The sequence below is a fragment of the Pseudorasbora parva genome, chromosome 8 (genome assembly GCF_024679245.1).
Source record: "Pseudorasbora parva isolate DD20220531a chromosome 8, ASM2467924v1, whole genome shotgun sequence".
NCBI classification, from domain to species: Eukaryota; Metazoa; Chordata; class Actinopteri; order Cypriniformes; family Gobionidae; genus Pseudorasbora; species Pseudorasbora parva.
In genome coordinates, this window is record NC_090179.1 from 16,557,566 (window position 1) to 16,580,637 (window position 23,072).

The 23,072-nt window shown below is 39.1% G+C and overlaps 1 protein-coding gene across 7 annotated transcripts in view; it reads right to left on the reverse strand.

Moving 5' to 3' along the window:
* Window positions 1-222: 222 nt before the first annotated feature.
* robo2 (roundabout, axon guidance receptor, homolog 2 (Drosophila)) overlaps window positions 223-23,072 on the reverse strand; it is a 606,500-nt gene continuing 583,650 nt past the window's right edge. For 5 of the 7 annotated variants that reach the window (XM_067450216.1, XM_067450217.1, XM_067450220.1 and 2 more), the window contains 9 exons: window positions 22,339-22,464; window positions 15,285-15,444; window positions 13,643-13,906; window positions 12,556-12,764; window positions 8,343-8,528; window positions 7,599-7,757; window positions 7,021-7,275; window positions 5,234-5,431; window positions 223-2,621 (listed from right to left, as the gene is read on the reverse strand). In XM_067450216.1, coding sequence (XP_067306317.1) covers window positions 2,620-2,621; window positions 5,234-5,431; window positions 7,021-7,275; window positions 7,599-7,757; window positions 8,343-8,528; window positions 12,556-12,764; window positions 13,643-13,906; window positions 15,285-15,444; window positions 22,339-22,464 — 1,559 coding nt within the window. In that variant the 3' untranslated portion in view covers window positions 223-2,619. The remainder of the gene's footprint in view (window positions 2,622-5,233; window positions 5,432-7,020; window positions 7,276-7,598; window positions 7,758-8,342; window positions 8,529-12,555; window positions 12,765-13,642; window positions 13,907-15,284; window positions 15,445-22,338; window positions 22,465-23,072) is intronic. The other 2 variants (XM_067450218.1, XM_067450219.1) reach the window with 1 other exon arrangement.

Here is a 23,072-nt window from a genome sequence, read left to right on the forward strand (position 1 = left end):
ATGTGTGCCATCTCTTGAAAGGATTGATGACTTTTGTCGGCGTTTCTGTATTTATCATCCTTTTGTTGCCTTTCTGTTGAGAAAGCAGCGGGAGGTTGCGCATACAAATGATAAAAAATGATCTGAGCATATCAAATTCAGCCGATTCAGCCCGTGAAAACAAAGCCTTGGTGTGAAACGAAGCAAGTGTGCAGGAAATCGAGGAGAAACACGCCACAAACCTTTATGCATTTTTCACAATATACCTTTATTATCTTAATAAATACAAAAAAACAACAACACTGTGATGTTTAAAGAAACAAGTATTAAAAAAGACACTAAAATGCATTAGACATTAGAAATATCAATATTAATTTTGGTATGTTCTGTAAGTGACATCTTTGTCTTATGGACATTTAGTGTACCGGCACGTTTTCAGATGGAAGAGAAAGGAATGGAAAACTACTGTCGACGGGGCCAAAAAGGAAGAGAGAGCATAGCAATTCATCAGGTACAAGGGGTGGAGAAACGTTTCAATAGCGAACATGGAATGAACTCTCTTACGTGAGGATGCATATGAATATATACATTTATATACACCCACATCAACACCACCGATATAGATGTAAAATCACCTGAGATACTTGTTCGCACCTCATTATTCCAAACTGCTGGACACTAGCGTTGAAATGATGTGAATTCCGAGAGAAAGACGTGGATGGGACGTCGGCCCGGTCTGGGAGAGCGCTCCTCAGTAACATTGTACAAAACGAAGACGGAAATAATGAAAGAAAACAGTCATTTCACCAGTAACTCCTGAAGATTCCACAGTAAAAAATATCCTTTTTTGAGCAGCCTTTTGTTTTTATAATATATTTATATATGTAAAATTTCATCATCCAACTGGGCTGTTCGGTTAACGTGCTGTACGTAGTGACCGAAGACAGTGGAAACGTTTTCTGGAGGTCTGATTGACATTTTACAGCACACACAGAGGATGTGGAAAAATCGTACGACCACCATGCCTCAGCGATGGCGTGAGAGATATTGCCGTATTTTTGCGAAGGCAAAATGTTATTGGCTTTAGCTCGATACAGTCATTTGGAGACTTTCGCATGTGAATACAGGACGAATATCTGAATCAAGATATCAATGAATGTGGATTTGTTAATGGATCCTGGTGATTCAGTGCCCTGCATAGGTGAAGTAGAACTTGAAAACAAGGCTTTGGGACATTGTCAGAAATATATAAAAACAAGATACATTAAGTGCTCAAAAAAAAAAAACTATTTTAAGTTTCCTGACTTGATTCTCCACTCTTGATCTGAGAAGTACGCAGAATCTCAAGACAAGCACAGGATCGTAACGTCTACAAGACCTCTCTAGAGTAAGGCAGAAGCCTAACGGGAAGGCAGGGGCGTTGTAGTCTTGTTCATATGGCTTTTAAATTACTCACGTTTCAAGTGCTTGTAATCAAATTTTGAGTGGAGACCAAAAAATTAAAAATCCCAATTATCTTGCAAGTGAAAAAAAATAAAATAATTCACTTCCAAACATTAGCCATGTTGGTGTCTATTAATTTTGCTATGCTCAGATGGACTAAAGTAAATAGCCACAATACTAAACGCAAAACAAAAGCAAGCGGCAAACAGTGAGCCAGGGAAGAGGCAAAGTTGGTACCTGTAGTCCAGTGTAGTTCAAAGATCTGGCCTAAATATGTTCCAATTGGACTAGATTGAGTAGTATTAACCACTCGGGGTAGCTGGATGTGTTGAAAAGAGAACCACTTAAAATACATTTCCCTGCAAACAGTTTCCGAACCCATCTCGGACTATTTCCAGCATGGAGAGCGTCTGGTTCCTCTCGCAGGAACCCCACCATCGAAAGTTCGTAAACCGTTTCGTCAGAACTGTAAGTCTTTCCGCCAGCATAGACTCAGGCATCTTTTAATATATCTCTGTACACAGTTATATATTTTCTTATCTCTAGTTACAGTACAGAAACTCCCCTTCACATTTCTTTTCCTCCAATTCTTCATGTCAGCAGGAGCCATGGTTTTGTGCTTATCACCAAAATTGCAGTGCAAAAGAAAATAATTAATTATAATAATTATTATAATGACAACAATTAATTCATGAGAAGTATTAACAAATGATGGATGACAACATAATTTCTATGGCACCACAGCCCATCAATTCACATATCGTACAAACGACCAACAGCGTAAGAGGGAGGAGAGCGCAGAAACAGAACTCGGCTTGCATAGCAATGCAATAACAATAATGTCATTTTCAATCTCCGATGTCAAGAATATATTTACAGGAAACTCGATTTCCCTTCCGCAAGTTCACCAAAGCTGGGTGACTCAGATCTCAGGCCTTCCATTGTTTTGTTTTTTTTCCCCGTCCCTATTATTTTCTTTTTCTGTGAATGAATAGTTTAAGGAGGAAGGTGAGGGATGTTGCGGATCTTGTGGGTTGCATGTCCATCTTTACATCACATTTACAGTTTGTCCTTTTCATCTTTTTTTCTTTTTTTTCTCCTTCTTCCTTCCGACGCTTCATGAGTCCATTGCACCAAGCAGGCGAGGCATTTCCAGAACAGATAAAGGCATTCTTCAGTTTCCATCCAAAAGGCTCACTCTGAAAGAAATACAAAGTGAAAATGCAAGTCAGTTTTGAAAAATGTAAAAACAAGAAAACTTTGATGCACCCCTTAGTTTCATATTCACTGTCAGATTTTAAAAAAACTGAAGGAAAAAAAAAAAAAACGCACAAACTTCCCTTAATCACCTGCTTTATCCAGAAACTTTACACCAATAAAAAATACTAACTAGTCGGGTAACAAATGTAGTTAGCTACGGTTTTGTTTTTTATAGAAAGAAACATAATGTAATATGGAAGCTGGTTTTATTTTGTTTTTATCTCACAAAGCTGGCTTTTATTCTCAGAATAGCGTGATATAAAGTTGCAATTGTTATAAAGTCAGAATTGAGTGAAAAAGTCAGAATTGAGTGAAAAAGTCAGAATTGAGTGATATAAAGTGAGAATTAAGTGATATAAAGTCAGAATTGAATGAAAAAGTCAGAATTGAGTGATATAAAGTCAGAATTGAGAGATATAAAGTCAGAATTGAGTGATATAAAGTCAGAATTGAGTGATATAAAGTCAGAATTAAGTGATATTAACTCAGAATGAAGTGATATAAAGTCAGAATTGAGTGATAAAAAGTCAGAATTAAGTGATATAAAGTCAGAATTGAATGATATAAAGTCAGAATTAAGTGATATAAAGTCAGAATTGAGTGATATAAAGTCAGAATTAAGTGATATAAAGTCAGAATTGAATGATATAAAGTCTTAATGGAGTGATATAAAGTCAGAATTGTGAGATAAAGTCAGAATTGAGTGATATAAAGTCAGAATGAAGTGATATAAAGTCAGAATTGAGTGATATAAAGTCAGAATTAAGTGATATAAAGTCAGAATTGAATGAAAAAGCCAGAATTGAGTGATATAAAGTCAGAATTGAGTGATAAAAAGTCAGAATTAAGTGATATTAACTCAGAATGAAGTGATATAAAGTCAGAATTGAGTGATAAAAAGTCAGAATTGAGTGATATAAAGTCAGAATTAAGTGATATAAAGTCAGAATTGAATGATATAAAGTCTGAATGGAGTGATATAAAGTCAGAATTGTGAGATAAAGTCAGAATTGAGTGATATAAAGTCAGAATGAAGTGATATAAAGTCAGAATTAAGTGATATAAAGTCAGAATTGAGTGATATAAAGTCAGAATTGAGTGATATAAAGTAAGAATTGAGTGATATAAAGTCAGAATTAAGTGATATAAAGTCAGAATTGAGTGATAAAAAGTCAGAATGGAGTGATATAAAGTCAGAATTGTGAGATAAAGTCAGAATTGAGTGATATAAAGTCAGAATGAAGTGATATAAAGTCAGAATTAAGTGATATAAAGTCAGAATTGTGATATATAGTCAGAATTGAGTGATATAAAGTCAGAATTGAGTGATATAAAGTCAGAATTAAGTGATATAAAGTCAGAATTAAGTGATATAAAGTCAGAATGGAGTGATATAAAGTCAGAATTGTGAGATAAAGTCAGAATTGAGTGATATAAAGTCAGAATGAAGTGATATAAAGTCAGAATTGAGTGATATAAAGTCAGAATTAAGTGATATAAAGTCAGAATTGAATGAAAAAGCCAGAATTGAGTGATATAAAGTCAGAATTGAGTGATAAAAAGTCAGAATTAAGTGATATTAACTCAGAATGAAGTGATATAAAGTCAGAATTGAGTGATAAAAAGTCAGAATTGAATGATATAAAGTCTGAATGGAGTGATATAAAGTCAGAATTGTGAGATAAAGTCAGAATTGAGTGATATAAAGTCAGAATGAAGTGATATAAAGTCAGAATTAAGTGATATAAAGTCAGAATTGAGTGATATAAAGTCAGAATTGAGTGATATAAAGTCAGAATTGAGTGATATAAAGTCAGAATTAAGTGATATAAAGTCAGAATTGAGTGATAAAAAGTCAGAATGGAGTGATATAAAGTCAGAATTGTGATATAAAGTCAGAATGAAGTGATATAAAGTCAGAATTAAGTGATATAAAGTCAGAATTGTGATATATAGTCAGAATTGAGTGATATAAAGTCAGAATTGAGTGATATAAAGTCAGAATTGAGTGATATAAAGTCAGAATGGAGTGATATAAAGTCAGATTTGTGAGATAAAGTCAGAATTGAGTGATATAAAGTCAGAATTGAGTGATATAAAGTCAGATTGTGAGATAAAAAGTTTAAATTTTATTTATTTTTCTATGGCGGAAACAAGCTCCCATAAGTTAAAGCATTACATTAAAAAAATTATAAAATAATTCCTCAATACTATACATATGGCAATATGCAATATCCATTTATTCAAACCAGAATAGTAGTCTTATACAATTCTAGAGAAAGTAAACCAGCAACACCTTTAAACTTTCAAACCATCAAGGTTTCTGCACACTTCCTTTAAATACAAACTCATTTCAAATCCTTTTAAATTTGTACTCTGCTTTCACTTGTATTAAATTGCTCTTTTCACACTTCAAGGCCACTGTGCAACATGCATTCATCTAAATAGTTTAAATTATTCAGTCAGCAAGTGTTGCTTATTAACTTTCTCTATAATACTTCCATGCACCTTTGATATTGAAGTTGTACCAGAATAATCTATTCAGACTCACATAACTCTCCAGAGTAATGCGCGTTGGTCCCCATGTAGCTGCTTTCACCCTGCTCTGTGGTGGAGCGCTGGTGCTGTCCCCTCGCTCCTTCTCCTTTACGAGGACCCGTTGACCCTTTAGATGAGGCCGTCCCAGACGAGCTGTGGCCCCCACCAGGGGATGGGAATGACGGTTTGTTGTATGGCAATATGGCCTCTTCTGAAAACATACAAATATTTAAACCATACATTTATTTATTTGGCTTTTTCTAGCTTGGAATATGTCCATTATTGGTTTCTTTCTGACTAATACTGAGGTGAACAACTCTTGCCAGCTTTGACTGAACTGTACTCATAAGCAGTATGATCAGATGTCTAAACGAATCTCCACACCAAAGTTTAAAATGAAAATAAAGACATATGAGACCAAACCAGACGGGTTGCCCAACCCACATCCCCTCTGTGTCAAGCCAGACCCAACCCTGGTTCTTTATGCTTCGTTTGGGCTGGAAACCCAGAATGGTGGATCCTAATGATCAGACAGGCACAGATGGAGCTCTGCTTCATTGCAGCGTGTGTGTGTATACAGTGAAAAATGAGGGCTGGAACGATTAGGGTACATCTGTGCAGCTAAGTGTGCCTCCTGTCTGCTGGTTCCTGGAGAAGGCCAGTGTTGGCCATGGAAGAGCTCACTAAGAGGGGGAGACAAGGCAATCTGTTTGCTCCAGCTTGGCCTCCTTACAGCAGGGACCGTAAATGAATGCCAAGGGTCCACAGCTGGCGCTGTCAAACATCTGCCTCTGATGACCACGATAGCAAGATAACATTTTACAGACCTGCTCTGCTGAATTAAGAGAGTGTTTGTGGTGTCAGGCTGATTTAACTCATGTGGACATATAAGATCGGGATCTAAGATTCTTTCATAAAACACATTACATTTTTTTCTGTCATTCAAAAGGAAAAAAACCCCAAGAGGGCAGTTTCCAATGCCCATTAAATCTGCTGAAGACCAAGTCCATGCTGGTTAGAGATCAGTTTGGTGCTGGTCTAGTTGGTGAACTATTCAAATTTTGGAAGTTGGATGACCTAAAGGTTTTTCTGGGCAAACTGGTTGACTAAGAAATCTTTGTGCTAAAGAGCTAGTTTGGACTTAATTTGGTTAGCACTAGTTTGGTCATGGTCTAGGTTGCTTCTTGCAGAGTTTAGCTCGAACCTACCTGACTAGAAGTGTCTAGAAATCCTGAAGACCTTCATTAGCTGGTTCAGATATAGGCTACATAGGGTTGGAGCTCAAATGTACAGGACCTTGGCCATCCAGGAGCAGGATTGAAATAAGGGGTGAACCGCATGATTGTGGTAGTTTGGATTCTTGGAAGGTGGTTGAGCAGAATTATCCTGCAGGTTGAAGTCTAGTGCTGAAATTAGTTAGCACTAGTTTGGTGTTGGCCTAGCTCAGGGGTGTCCAATCGGGCACAATTAGGGCCACCTTCCTGCTGAGTTTAGCTCCAACCTACCTGGTCCAAAAATTCTAAATACATTGATTAGCTTGTATGTGTTTAATCAGAGTTGGAGCTAAACTCTGCAGGTAGTAAGTAAACCGAAACCTAAATCCTTGCAAGCTGGTTGACCAAAAATGGTCTTTCCCATCAAGCTTGTTGACCAAGAATCCCTTGGAGGACAAGCCAGTCTAACTTAGTATCCTCTGCTTGGACCCAGCATCCAAAACCTAACACTGATTCTAGTGTGGTTTCTCCATTATGTCTTCATTAAAGACCCCAAACTGTCAACAGAGCTCTGTCATCGTTCTACCTGAAACAGGGCCGTTTTTCTGTCCTCTTCTGCTCTCCTCTGCTCGCTCTATGGATCCCAGTCTGTCCTGGGCTTGTCGGTGGCGCTCCAGTGAGGTTCGGGCTTGCCGGTCCAAGGAACTCTTCATCTCCTCCAGCCCCATCATGGGTTGCCTCTCCAAGGAGGAAGCCTTGCGGTCAGAGGGGTTGGGCATGTTCCTCGCCCCCTGGACGCGAGCTGTCTGGCAGGGTGGAGGCTCTGGTGGTGGAGGCAGATCTGGGATAGAAGCAAAAAGGGCCATGTTAATTCAAAGCATTTCCATTTATGCACTATGCATTTATCCTAATTTGACAGTAGGTGTATTTTGTATCTACATAAATGGGCTCAAAAGGGTAATATTGATTTCATTCTATTTGATAAATGATTTTAATAGCTTGGATATTTGCTATTGCTAAATGCATTTGCTTATGATCCCATCTGTCTCTTTTAACCAATGCTGACTACCACATTCATTCAATAAAGCATGCAAGAGAGATCTGTTATCTAGTGTAAAGCAGGCTTTGAATGATCTGTTTATTTAAAACTGGACTTAATTTTACCATCAGCGCTGGCATCGCGGCGGTGCGGGGCAGTGCCAGGGCCTTTGTGTTTACGGGTGGGCCTCGGTGCCCGCTGGTGACCAAGGCTATGTGTGCCCACCGTACTTCCATCTGTGGAAAATGGGCTAGCGGGACGAGGTCTATGATGTAGACCTTTATCTGCAGGAAGCAAAGAAAGAGCCATGGTTAGCCCGTAAGGTTACTGAATGCCAGAAAGCAAGGCGTGTTGCTCAGCAGTAGGGAGGACAGCTTGTTAGTTTGATTCAGAAGCAGCAGAATCATTTAGTACATTTCATTTCTATTGCACAGCCTGTTGGAGAAAAGGTTTAGGACTGTGGAAGTTGGTTCTTGAATATCTGTGGATGACGTTTTAAACAATCAAGATTATTATAGTGTCAGAAAGAGGCACTAAGTCCGATCTGAAGAACATAATAAAAGAATCTGAAGACATTAGTGCCGGATCTGTTCCAAGTTAATTCATACACTCGCAGTGTAAACTGAAAGCATAGATCCAAAACCCCTGCAAAGTGAAAACAGCCGTTGCCAAAACCCACCAAGCAAATCCATAAAGATGTTAGTATTTGCACCATGCTGCTTTCAAAAACCCTTCAGATAAAAGCAAGAGTTCACCAGCGTAAAATCAGAAAGCAGAAAAGAAGTATCATTCTGTTAAGAGTGAGCCGTTTTGCAGTCAACAAACACCAGACTTCCAGACTCGAATTCCTTTGTTTCCTCCAAACCGACCTCTCTTGCTCAGGCTGGTGCCATCCAGACGGTAACCAGCCTTGTCTGCGGCCGCCACCAGGGCTCGTGCAAAGCTGCAATGGGTGAAGAGTGAGCCGTCAGAAGAGCTGCCGGCACTAGACCTCCTGCTGGAGAAGTTTCTGTCATCATCTTCTGAAGCCGAGCCCCAACCGTTCACCATAGAGCCTGGAGGGGAGCGGCCGCATGGGCGTTAGATTGACCAGGTTTTCTAGTTTATTATTTTCCAGAAAAACAGGGTGTACACTGAGACTGGATATATAAGTTATTGATGCCTTTTTGAGGGCAAATGGAAAAATACGTTTATAATCAGAATAATACTGTATAACGGGACTTTAAAAGGTGTGCTGGGAATGATTATCCTCTCATTTGAATAAAGATGTGTTATAGCACAGGTGAGCTATGCTTGACAAGAGATGAGCCAGCTACTTTCATAATTATTAGGTAGTCAAAGTTACGAAGCTAATAACCCAAACTAAATGTCTGAGTAGGGTAGATTACAGAACAGCCAGCCCAAAAAAAATAAAAAAATAAAAAATAAAAACAAAACACCAAGGCACACACAAATACAAAACATAAAACGAAAAAACAATAATGGCATTTAATGTCGTTGAAGAAGTCTTTTTTAATAATATTTTTGGTTCACTAATCTGAGATTTACTGGCATTTTTAGGATTTTTTTTTTCTTAAGTAATTTATCCTGCTTTCATCCTGCATGTAAACTCACACCAGCCACCTGACTACACATCACGACCTCACTTCCTTTGATTGCTCTGATAGGAAGGAACGCACGCACCTGTACGTGGCCTGAGGTGAAGCAGCTGATATCGCACACAGAAACACGCAGCATGATCAAAGCAACCACACGGCTACGTGCTGTTCTTCTTTTTTGGCACTTGTCAGATTTATGGCATGGATTTTTTTGATTGATGGCAACCCGGCACAAACATCCTCGGGGAAGCTGATGGCGCGACTATTGTTTAATGATCCGAGAGTAAAGTTAAGAGAGTTACAGTGGTTACTGCTGTTGCCTGGGTAATATTTTTATAGTTTCAAGTATGCCTCAAGATTTAATATTGAGCTAATTAGGTCTCGGTGACAGATTTGTAGGTCCTGGTGACACTACAAATACTCTAGTGCTTTCAAAACATTATTTAGTTTTTCTTTTAACTTTAAAAACGATTTAATACCATTACCACTATAATATAGTTTATTAGAAAATACTACTACTACTACTTTACTGAAAATGTTTTGTAAAGTAAATAATGTTTGTTGCTAGCATATAACCCCATAATACCTGCAAATAAAATATATAAAACACATTATTATTATTATTATTATTATTATTATTATTATTATTATTATTATTATTATTAATATTATAAATATATAACACTGCAATAATATTGTAGAGTAAATATTGCTTGTTGCTAGCATAAACAACTGTAAAATACCTGCAAATATAACGATTATCAAAGCACCAATATAAATTTTGCGTTTCTCTTGTCTGAAAGAGAAAACAATAGGATGCAGACCAAAATGAGAGAGGGAAAAATAAAGAAAACTCTTCCTGGCAGTTTCTTCCTTTGAATTTCCTCAGAAACTGCATAAGGCTTTGTTTTGCAAAAAAAAAAAAAAAAAGTTGAGTCCCTCGAGACTGTCTCTCAGCAAAGCAAGACTGCATATAATGAATTGAATGTGCTGGCAGAGACAGAGGCAGGTACAGAGCTCTACATCAGAAGGGACGGCTCCTGCAGAATACCTGCACTACGCCTCAGCGCCTCCTGCCTCCTCCAGAGACGACATCCTCTCTAACAACCAGCCACCTAAAACATGTTCCCGAAAATACCAAGCTTTCACTCTTCGCCTTATAATAATTTTGGCAGCTGCAAAACAATAACCATTCTCTGGCCAAAATAAATTCTGGATCACGTTCGCAAACCCAAATGTTTTTTATACAGCGTGGCGTACCATGAAGAGAACTTCCCACAAATTGTTGCTAATTTGAAGTTGGCAGTCACAAACGTCAAACGTTGGAAGCTACAATACTGTAGCTACCATAAATATGGAGCTAATAGAAAAACCTGACATGGTTTTTGAACATTTTATTGATTCAATAAAGGCTATTTTTGACAGTAAAAAAAACAGTCTTTCTGTTTCCGATAATCCACGGTTAATATTCATAGCTCAGCTAAATGTAGATACGCAGGACTGTAAAACTCATCCAACGCCCTGCTGCCACTAAAGCTGATTTACACTGCCCCGAGCCCTCATCTGCATATCATTAAGCATCGTAATCATTCCCCTTGACGAGTAGGCGGAGACGCCTGCCTCAGGACACGTGACCTCGCGATCTGTAGTTTATGAGAGCAGAGTGGAGCAGGACAGTGAGCTCACTGCTCACATTACAACTCCTATAAAACACCCTCACTATTTCACAAACTCACAGAGGGTTGTGCATGCAATGAATAATCAAGCACAATAAAGACAAATATGTTCCTGTGATCTTTATTCCTCCTTAACTAAGCTGCCCAAAGGAAGTGGTTGTTAAAACGGTTTTATTCTCTTTATGAAGGACAAATCTCTTTCCTTGGGTCAGGCAGTAACCCAGCACTAGTATAGTGTCCGTTTGGTGCTCCTGTGGGCAAAAACTAAGGACGCTGGTGGAAGAAAGCAGTGAAAGGAAGCTGTCGAGTGTTATAGGAGGACACAGCCACCACACAGCATGTGCGTTGTGTTTCACCAGATATCTCAATCTAGAGAGAGGTCAGAAATGACCAATTCTTCATCATTTAGGAGAAAATGCACCTCACAGTTCCAATCCAACCAACAAACCAACCAGCCAACCAACCAAAACACCCACCCACCCACCCACCCATCCATCCACCCATCCATCCATCCATCCATCCATCCATCCATCCATCCATCCATCCATCCATCCATCCATCCATCCATCCATCCATCCATCTATCCATCCATCCATCAATCTATCCATCCATCCATCCATCCATCCATCCATCCATCCATCCATCCATCCATCCATCCATCCATCCATCCATCCATCCATCCATCCATCCACACCCTTGTCAAGTGCAATGAAAATGCACTTGGCCTGATTAGGGGATTAGAGGAGCGCCACTGTCCCATTTTGCCTCATTCCTGTGGTAAATTAGAGAACAGAGGGCTTTTAGTTCATAACCACGCAATGTCATACCCTTCACATGTCCCTTATGACAGACGGCCCATAAAACCCTTTCAATAAGTTGTAAAATGGAAATGGTGCCTCCTGTCGTCAAAGGAAAATGGAGCCATGAACGTGAGATTTATTCAAAATCTTGGGAAAATGGAAACAACAAGGGCTGTGATTGAGTAAAATCATTTGTTTGATTTTCTTAAGTTTCTTTACTCCCCCCTTTTTTAGTCCATCACTTTAGTCTATCAATCCCCATTATGGTAATTACAGTTTATCCTCAAACGCCTGAACAAACAGGATTTCAGTGCACCCATTTTCAGGTGAGGGGGAAATAAACACGCACCCAGCCACACACGTGAGCATAATGACAAACCAATGCAACTATTTACAGACAAGCAGAGCAAAACATAGTATTTTACAATGCTAGTACAAACAAATCCACCACATGTGGTACACAATAAACCACGACTACTTACCATGTAAAACATCAGCAGTACAATCTCAAAGTGCCCGCTGGACTGAAATCTGCTGCTTTTAGATTAGAGATCAGTACCTCTGTTTTACTGTCTTATCTTTACGTGCACATGCTGTTGAATTGTAATTTGATAAGTGAGTAGATCATATCGTTTGGTGTCTCTGACCAAATAGACTGCATTTTAATTAACTTTTTGAATAATAAAAAAAATAATACAAATAGAATGATTTTTTTTCTCTACTGTCCATGCTGGGTTCAAACTGAGTCTGAAATTATTTAAGAGATAGAAATCCCAGATTACGAGGACAACGGATGGGATACTGAGCAAATAAAATGGCCACCCCTGCAGTGCTTAGAGTTAATGCAGTGAAAGAACACAATCTGCAAAGGACATCTAACTGTGCACCAAACTGAACAATATTTAAAGGTTTAGATATGGGCTTTAAGAACTTCTTCATGTTCTTTCACAGGAAAAGTTAATAGAAATGACAAATTAATCACAAAAGTGCACCAAAATGTACGCTTACCTGTAACAGAGCTGTCCAAGTTGTCCATGCTGGAGCCTGGTGTGTGTTCTATGCCCCTAATTGGCGGCGACATTTCATATCCTTCATCCTCCTCATCATCGTCGTCTTCGTCAGGGAGGTCTGTCTCGATATCGGACACTAGAGTGCTGGAGATGTAGCCCACGGGTGGCGCGGGGGCCTGGGGCGGGTAAGACCCACCCTGCATGTGCCTGCAGAGAATTCCAAAGAAGTCAAACATGAACATACCATGCTTTTTTGCATAACCAAGCAAGAGCTTCAAGGGTTGTCAGCTGGAGACAAAGGGTGTCAATGAGCGACAAGCCCAGACAAAAGAGAAATGCGTAGGGTGTGCTGTCTGTCAGACGAAATGTGGTATTCCTAGAACATTCCTTGTCATCTCGCCGATGAATTGGGACAATTCGGCTAATTCAGCAGTGCCACGGTTTGCATGCTAACACAATGACCTACTAATTGCAGCTTGAAGAGGATACAATAGCAACCACCACAGGCATGTCTTTGCTGTGGCTGTCACCCACTAGACAGCTAGGTTCGATGACAGCCCCACTGTGTGCCTATATATATATATGTGTGTGTACTGTGTGTGTTTGTGCAGTGCTGCTGTAGCTTTGATGCGGTCTGTGCAAGGATTTGGGTATAATTATGGGCTCTTCTCAGTCGTCAAAAACGCACTATGAGCAACATACTCATTATGGCGGTAACATGACATCTTCCTCCTGACAAGTGGAGGCCGTTCCCTCACAGTGCCGACTGTAATAAGCGGAAGTCGGTTTCTCTCGAAAAAGACAGGTTGAAGCATGGGTTTAGCATGGGGGCTTTATAAGAATGCGTCACACAGTCTGTGGTGGACGACTAGGAATTCTTTTCATATTTAATTCAGCTACTTAATTATCTTGCTTTTATTTAAAACCGCTCACAAATGCAGAACAATAAAACAAATGTTATTCAGTTTAAATTGTATTGAAAGTGTGTGTGGGTATGCCATTAAATAATACCATCAGATCCTAACTGCTGCATCTCTGATAGCGGTACAAAAATTCACCTTTAGTCTCATTCCTTTAAATCTTACCAAGCCTGTTTAGCCATGTCCAACTGGTAAGCGCGGGTAAGCTCATCTAGGTGGGCTTGGAGCATGGGCTGGATTTCTTCACGTGGGGATGGACTCAGTGTGGCTGTGGACTGTTTGCCGAAGGAAACTGCTGCAGGGGAGGAGGCCACGCCCCTTATGGGAGGAGTGGGCACCCGCTCTTCCTCTTCCTCCAGCTCATCCTCTAAACCCTGATGGAGGTACGTCTGTACTGGCAATGGTGGGCCCCAACCATCACTATCATATCTGGAACAAAACAGAGAAACAAAATGAAAATGGACCGCAGACAAGTCCCTGTGGCACCCCACTACCAGTTGTGCGTTAGGCATGATTTTTTTGTTTTTTTGTTTTTTTAAATGTCAGTCTAGCGAACATGGTCATAGTGAGACTCATGTTTAACAACATACTGGTAATGGTGTAATATTTGGGTTAAATTGGGTCAAAAAATCTAGAGGGATTTTCACAGCTTTACTTGTTTAAAACAGGCTGATCTAGCAGAACAACTGTGTTTTTTATTTCCCAGAACTGTGCTTATACATGCTGAAATAATACATGTCATAAAGCCAACATTCATTAGAGGAATTTGTCAGTGCACATCCCGTAGGACATAACAGTTTTAATCTGAAGCCATTAAAGACAGTGGCGAGATTTACAGCGTAGAAGACTACTCATTTGCCAGAGAGCCTATTAAGCTGGATGACTCTCCGAGATGGAAATTAACAGGGTTGAAAGGCAAGCACACCTCTCGAGAAGGATATTTAATTTGTATCACCACCTTCATGTTTTCTTTTAACTGTACAGATGGGCCGACGCTGATGTCAGACCAAAGTGGAGTGTCGTCAGTGGTGAAAGTATATTAAAAGTTGCTGAGCGTGAAGTTTGTCAAACGAGGTTTTAAGATTATCACACATTGGCAGAAACATCCCATCTATTTATAATGGACAATAAATAAATCATTTAGTGCTAGCAGCTTGAGTAATTCTCTAAGGAATAAATAAATACCATTAACGGATTTACAGATGGTATTAACTTGCAAGAATGAGGCTTTGAACAATTTCCTATGCATCATGGCCGGTGTCATTTTAAACTTGATGGGAAAAATTCAGTGCTTAAAGGGATAGTTCACCCAAAATTTTTTATTAAACAATCATTCACTCACCCTCAAGCCATCCTAGGTGTATATGACATTCTTCTTTCAGATGAATACAATCAGAGTTATACTAATACGTCCTGGCTAATCCAAGCATTATAATGGCAGTGAATGGCAGCCCAAAATTTGAAGCCCAAAAAAGTGTATCCATCCATTATAAAAGTATTCTGCACGGCTCCAGGAAGTGAATAAAGGCCTTCTGAAGCAAATCGATGAGTTTGTGAAAGATTAAATCCATATTTAACACGTTCCGGGGAGACATCTTACATATTCAACTTACAACGAATGTCATATATACCTAGGATGGCTTGAAGATAAGTAAATCATGGTTAATTAATTTTTTTGGGTGAACTATCCCTTTAATTACATTGATCATCATCTCTAGATATTATAGATGTGACCATTGAATTTGCAGTATGGATAATCACTAATACTTGTACTAAGTAGAGCTGAATGAGCGACTCAGGACCCTACCCTCCTCCATCATGGTGCTCTGAGGCATAGTGGTCCATCTCTGTGCCTGGGAGAGGGTGGATAGGAGGGGGAGGCAGTGGAACATTAGCCCAGTTGGAGCCATTCATCTTGGTGGGCTTGGCGTTTGCTTTGGTCTTCTTCTTCTTTCCACCTTTCCCACCTGCAACAGCAAACGTTAAGAGATATTAGTTAGAACTTGTACACAGAATGGTGTCGAATGATTTGCCAATTTCCATGTTTTCACTCTAAAAACAACACTGATTGATTCCCCACGTGATGTGCTCGAAATTCTCTATACTAAGTGAAGACTCTTGCAATGTCAAATGCAATTGATTGTATTTTTGCGTGTACAACTTTTCCCTCTGTACACAGATGCATTCAAAATGTTCTGAGCCAACACAGCCATAAAAGCAATCTCAAGGCTGTGTGGTGAAAGAAACAGTTTACAACATGTCAATGTCTTAGAGACAGAATACTCAAAAAGGAAATGACTGAAAAAACCTTTGACCTTCTTTTTTACCATGATTGCTATTCATGCAACTTGCTGGAATATCTTTGTTTGCAACTCTAGTTCCATTCTATGAAGTATGCACTTCATTTTATTTATGCTAAGAAAATAAGCTATTGAGAAAGAAACAGAAATGTGTGAAAGATGGAGAGAAAAAGGCTGTGGAACTTGAACATGACAAACAATCTCCCAGGACAAAAGATTTGGCAAATCACAAACTTGCCCAAGAACCAGTACGTAGGATAGTAATTAATCACCCTTCTGTCAAAAACTAATTAATAAAACCATCTAAATGTAACGGACATCAATGCCAGATTTAGACATTTGGGACAAGGAAGTGATGTATATGCGTGTCCTCCGTAGAGTACATGAAGAGGCGGCAGGATTCATTACTGTAAATTATTAATGCCGCCGCTGGCAAACTTGACGTTACCAGTGCTTTGGCGCGTGTAGCCAGATCCTCCCGTGTTTCAAGCCAGGCATAAAATAGCTGAGGCTGATGGAGTCAGACTTACGGCCAAATGCAAACGGGGGGGAAAACCTTCACTGGCAGCACTCGTACTGTATGGGATCCTATCTGTCATCATCTGCCTCTGTCTGCCAATGGCCTCTAATCGTCCCTGCCGCCTCGAAATGTTCCGATTCAGGCAACCCTGTGGCTTCAAACATCATGTTATTTAATATGATGCCAGGACTTTGACAGGGCTATACATTAAGTCTAAAAAACCCTTTATAAAAGCCATGTTGAATCACATTCAAGGCCTATGAAAAGACTATCTTTCCTGGATCCTTAACGAATATTCCACCCAAAAATGATGTTGTTCCAAAACCATATGAATTTCCTTCTTATGTGGAACAAAGAAATGTGAAGATTTGAGCCGGTCAATGAGTTGAGTTAAAGGGTTAGTTCACCCAGAAATTAAAATTCTGTGATTAATTACTCACCCTCATGCCATTCCAGACCTGTAAGACCTCCGTTCATCTTCGGAACACAAATGAAGATATACCCTAACACTGTTCATTTAAGAAAGGCATTATGAATCAGCTTATCGAATCATGATTCGGATCGTGTGTCAAACTGCTGAAATCATGTGACTTTGGCGATCTGAATCATAAATCGATACACTGATTCATAACGGTTCAAAACTTTGTTTTGAAATCGGCCCATCACTATACAAGTCGTTATTTTGGGGGGTTTTCTTGCACAAAAACTATTCTTGTCACTTCATAAAATGATTTTAGAGCCACTGTAGTGAGATGGGCTTTGTAATGACGTCTTTAGTGCCTTTATGGGCCTTGAGAGAGGAAATGACATTGGTGTCAATAGCCTTCATTACCCTTCAAAATGCTGAAATTGAAATTGCGAATTGAAAATACGCCCAATGGAAACGCGGCAAATTCGCAATAACTCCCATATATCACAAAAAAGTTTTTACGCTCTCATGAGGTGTTTTTTCAGGCAATTCGAAAAAGGACATTTTCGCAAAACTGCAATGGAAACGTTTTTTTTTTCTCGCATTTACAAGTGCGGTGACGCATTGCTGCAACATAGGGCCTATATAGCCTACTATATTTTCCACTCAATTGTGTCGTAACGAAGTTCATCGAAGATGAACTTAACAAGATGTAGTTAAAAGGACATATATTTTCTCTTAATAAGGACAGTGTCATAACTTAAACCTAGTAATGACGGACCCCGGTGCAACCACGAATAATATAGGCCTACTGTAATTAAGACATATATTCAAGAAATGTATTAAAACAGAAAGAGCTATAGCTTTTTCACATTTATTGTGCAGTTTTTGAGATGACGAGTGTTTTCAGAATGTTCATTTCAGGATGCACTGTTCCTTTAAGAAAGGCAAAAACGAGTAAGAACGAGAAAGCTATAGGATGAGTACTGTAGCTATGCACAGTTTAGGGCAGATTTGTCATACGGAGGCTGACGTTTATGATACTCTCGGCAGCCGGCCTATTAGAGAGCGTTCTCTGCGCCGGAACTTCTCGCTGACGGTGCGCTATTGTTCCGGAGGGCGAGGGAGAGCGAGAGGCATTAGGAGTCTTGCGGAGGAATGGAAGTGTCAAAGGAAGATGAATAAAGCACGCTAGTAATAAAAAAATAACAACAGGCTAGAGGCAGAAGAGGCTGAAGTGGCTGAAGTGGGGGGAAGTAATTGGGTTTCCTAATCGTTCCTCTGGGTGACGCGTGGCATCGGACAATAAATGGAGAGATGGAGTGATTACTCAATCACTCCCTCACTTCCTCTCTCTCCTCCTTTCTCTGTTTGAGAAGAGGGCATCAATAATGTAAACGAGTCTCTGCTGAGGAGTCGGGCCAGCTCCTGAAATTACCAATGTAAGAAATGTGAGGAAAACTGACAGGAAGAGTACTGTGGGGCGGCAGTGACTCGACTGACAAACACGAGGTTGCTTACTAAACTAGGCCAAATCAGACCCTATCAGAGGCGAAGAAACTTGAAGTTCCTTACCTTTAACACATCAATGAGAGCTTGCTCAACTCATATCTGTTCTGTCTTGTACAATGAATTACGATCTAATTGTATGCTGTGGTGGGAAAAACGAGTAATAACAGTATTTGAAAATAATTTGCATTTAATGGAGCAGTACAACGACTTTATAGCTTTCTATTACAGGAAAGTGCATGTGTTTTTGATTACGACAAGAACACTTTTCACGAAGGAAGGCTGTGAATTTGGGCTCTCAATATACAAAACAGCAAACATACTCTCTGAATGGGTGAAAGATGTTTTACTGTTTTTAAACACCTTTAAATTCATTAAAACCTGCCTTGACATATATAATAGAACATCAGATGCTAAAAATGGCTATGAATAGATGTAAAATGACCTCAAGCACTGAAAAGATTTGCAGGTTCATGTGAGGAAAAAATGCCAATTCACTGGGATCAATTGGGTCCAAATATTTCAGAATTCTTTGGGATAGTAGGCCAAAATGACCCGCGGCAAACAAATGAAGTACATATGTTTGCTTGGGAACAATGAAGCGTAATCTTTGGAAATGCAAATGTGACCCTTGCTTACCTTGCTCAGCTTTTTTCCCCCTTCAACCATGCATATTTCAAATTTATTCTCTCTGCCATTTGCTCAACGTGAATTTTTTATTTATTTTTCTCTTATGTGAAACCGTCTTAACATAACCAAAGAATTATTTAAGTTAAAAATGATGAAATAAACAGTATACAGTATCTTACACTTGTACATGTTCAAAAGTTTGGGTTCAATTAACACTTCTTAAATACTTATTTAATGCTTTTAATATCTGTATTATTTTATACATTTATACTGTTTTGTAACTAGCATTAAATTGTAACTAGCATTAAATCAAAAGTGACATTAAAGTCCTTCCTTTTGTTGCAAAATCTATAAAATCTATTTAAAAAAGGCTGTCCTTTTCATCACATAATCCTAAACACAAGTAATGTTATTTTTTAATAGTAAGCAGCAAAATGTTTGTTTTGAGCAGCAAATCAGCATATTAGAATGATTTCTGAACGATCATGTGACACTGGAGTTATGGCTTTTTAAAATTCAAATTAAATATTTTTACTGATGATAATGTATATTTCCAAAATAAGTCTGAAAGGTGAGTAATGAAATACGACAACAGTTTTCATGTTGATCAGGTTGTTATATATGGAGCACACATGCAGTATCACATTATATCACTACAGCCTTAAAATGCTACCCAAAGGTTAAATGAGATCAGATTGATTCGATTTGGTCATGATCTCTATCTTCCAAACAATCCTCGCCTGAAGAGGTTGAGATGTTTGACCTAAATCTGCCCTTGGAGTCCTAATTGTAGTCTATGAAACACTTGAGCCAGATGCTTGGAGAGCTTCCCATCTAATGTCTGAGGCTGTGTAGGGTTACTGCACAGTTAAAGCACTGGCATGAAACTTGATTAGAGAGGAGAAAGAGCCACATGGACAACGAGACGAGAGGATGGGGGCCGTCTCTGTGTCCTATAAATGACATTGTAATTTTCAGTACATGAATTTTATTGTAGTTTGTAACCATTAACGGGAGGAATTCGCTCAAATCAACCCTCTCAAGAGTGTGAGCACATTTCTGAGTGGCTTATTTTACATTGCAACAATTACCAATGGAAAAACGAACCTTTGCTTATATCATAAACGCATTGACATTGGTACCACAAGGTTAATGACAATGTCAAAAGATGCATTTCCGAAATTACAGCATGTGCAACATGTCGAACAGAGGTAGAAGATAAAGACTGAGTGGATCATGCCATGTAGTTTCCTTTTCACACGTGAAAAGTGCGGTGAGGAACCAAATTGTGAAAGGAAAAAGACCTGACCAGACCAGAAACTTGAATCTAAATTCTTCAAACTTTAAGGCAGTGTTTTCACCAAAGCAATTTGTAAGGCCAGAATACTTTTTCAATTGGTTTCCAATAGGAGTGCCGTGTATTTTTAATACAGCAGCAGCATGACAATGTACCGAGTGTCTATTTCACATACACTTGGCATTTTTTTGGTTCCTGAGAGCTGAAAAATGTTCAACTTTAGAGGAGCTCATCACTGTCACTTTCTAACCAGCCGTCCAATCACAGTGGAGGAGGGTGGGACAAATACCACACGGCCAACCGTCACATCCTGCTTGTACAATGATAACAGACAACAATGGGAAAAAAAATATTTAAAGGGGTCAAAAATAACTTAACCAAGTTAACCAAGCCCAGAGAACAACTCGTGGAATGTGCCTATCTATGATGGTGAAAATCAACGCCTACTTCATTGGAACTTTGGCCTCACCCACAGGTGTGTTAGTGAGATGACGAGGAGAGAAGAATCCTTCCAAAGGATCCTAATGCTAGGAATGTGGTTATATATTTTGTGGTGAGCATTATTTATTTCAGTATTGGTACATTTCACTGAGGATTCTTTGGTGAACCAGACGCAATTTGCAAACAGACTTTTACCATATGGACTCGACAGTAATGCCACAACATATAAGTAACCAAATTAATTCTAATGCCTGACCAGTGATATCTGATATGTAATGATTCATGTATAGTCAGATGTTCTTTGTCCGTGTCAATAAATCAGACTAAACAGTCAACTTCACATTGTTTCTGTTAGTAGGAGGAAAACAATCTGTTATTTAAACTGTGATTGAATTATAGATAGAAAGCAATAAAAGAAGACTCACTTTGCAGTCGCTGAAGCTGTCAATCAGAGTTTATCAATGAACTCAATCAATCAAATCTCCCATTATAATCAACAAATTCACATTGTTTTTGTACTCTTGGTTATGATGAAAGCAATCGTTCAGACTGCACGATTTCCAAACTCATCGGATAACCGATCTTTTCACAGGTTTGATAGAATTGTAAATATATCAATTAAAATACTGATATTATGGTCTATAACTCCTCCCCAAACCTTACACTGCCCTTTATTCCGTTCTCTCATTGGCTGTCGGTCATCGCCAATGTTATTTTCAATCAGAACTCATTTCACACAGTAGGATTTTGTATCGAGCACCGATTTTCCTATGATTTCGGGCATTTGTTGGCGATTTTGAAAAACCTGTCGGCGAGTCAAAATCGGGGCTAAAATCGGGCAGTGTGACTGTGAACTCATGATTAGTGTGCAGAAAATCGAGTTGCAAATAGGAGATCACTGCATTCATGTGCAACCTTTCATCCCACAATCTAAATATAATGCTATAATCAACACTTTTCTCGGTTAGTTAACTTTGTGAGCTGTAACAGTTAAAACTTGCTAAAAGTGTTAGAGTTACACACGCAATTCTTTTTTCATATGCAATGATGTCAGCCAATCACAGCTGTGAACGTTTACACTGAAGTCTCACAACAGACACACCCCTTCAAACAGAGCGTTCAAATCTCAGAGGGCTAAAATCAGGGTAGGAAAATGCCTTTTAGTTCTGAATTATGACTATTTTTTTGATGTAAAATCATACTAACATTATAATTGCACCCCATGATACATTATAAAACTATAAAACAATGCAATCCATGACCCCTTTAAAACAAGGGCTAAAGCAAGTACTTTACATTCTGTCAACATTTTTTATATTCATAAGCAAACTGTAAAATCAGATAGCACAGGAATTTGTTTTGTGGCACCACGTCGCATCCAGTGTAGACAGCATCAGTGATTATAATGGGTTCTATCGCAGTTTATCCCTTCACATTGCAGCACTTACATCTTGTATTTTGAACTGACTTTTTAAGGATGAATTTATGGAATATTATTAAAGAAAGGTATCACAGCAGATTCCATCATATTTTACTACAACAAACCTGTTGGTTTATATAAAGTCTTTTTAGATGAACAGGACTTTACATCCACACAGCTACAAGGAACACAGTTATTATACAAACAACACTATTCACGGTATACAGCAGGAGTCATGGCATGTGCACCACGGTTAGTGGAGGTGAAAGGGGAGAGGGGCAGACTGAAGGAAAGATGCGGGTGGGCTGCTGACCCTGGATCGGTGAAATACCAACCTGACAGACTGTTGCTCCGATCTGAGCTGTTGTGGGAGCTGGTGGTGCTGAAATCCTGCGATTGGTTGTGTGGCATTCTATTAGACAATCCGTCAGCCAATCGGTAGTCAGGAATGAAAAGGAGTGCTAGTGGAGGCGAAGGGCAAAAAAGTGGCATCAGGTGGAGGGCAAGATGGCTCAAGCGCATGCAAGGGCGTGCAGTTAGAGCAACAGGCAAAGCACTGATTTCACACACAACTCCTATTTCAAATGCCTATTCTTTCTTATTTTACAATGCTTAGACGTACTACTTGATTTGAACGCTTTCCGCTCTGTTCCCAAACCGAGCGAGGTGCCCATGTAGGCATCATTTGAAGGCGTTGTAGGCATTGGTTGTTCTATAATGTTCTCATTTTGCAGGATAAAGCAATCTCAGAATATACTGCAATGAGCTCAGTGGAAAAAAAGTAAACAAGAGAAAGTATATTTAGAAAGGGTTTCTTTAGCATACATAGGTAGCAGGCAGCTCACTAGGTTTTGGAACAGAGCCTAATTGCTTTAAAATCTCTCAATTTGTCTAGTTTCTTGGGAAAGTGTCTCATTCAGATGTTAACATCATACATTAGTGCTAATTTTCCTGGAATTAATTCTATTTGTTGGCATGTTAACCAGTTAATGGAAACATTTATTCACGTGATTTACAGTCATTTTATAGTTGGAGGTTTATTCAAGTCCAAGCGAAAGCGCAAATGGTT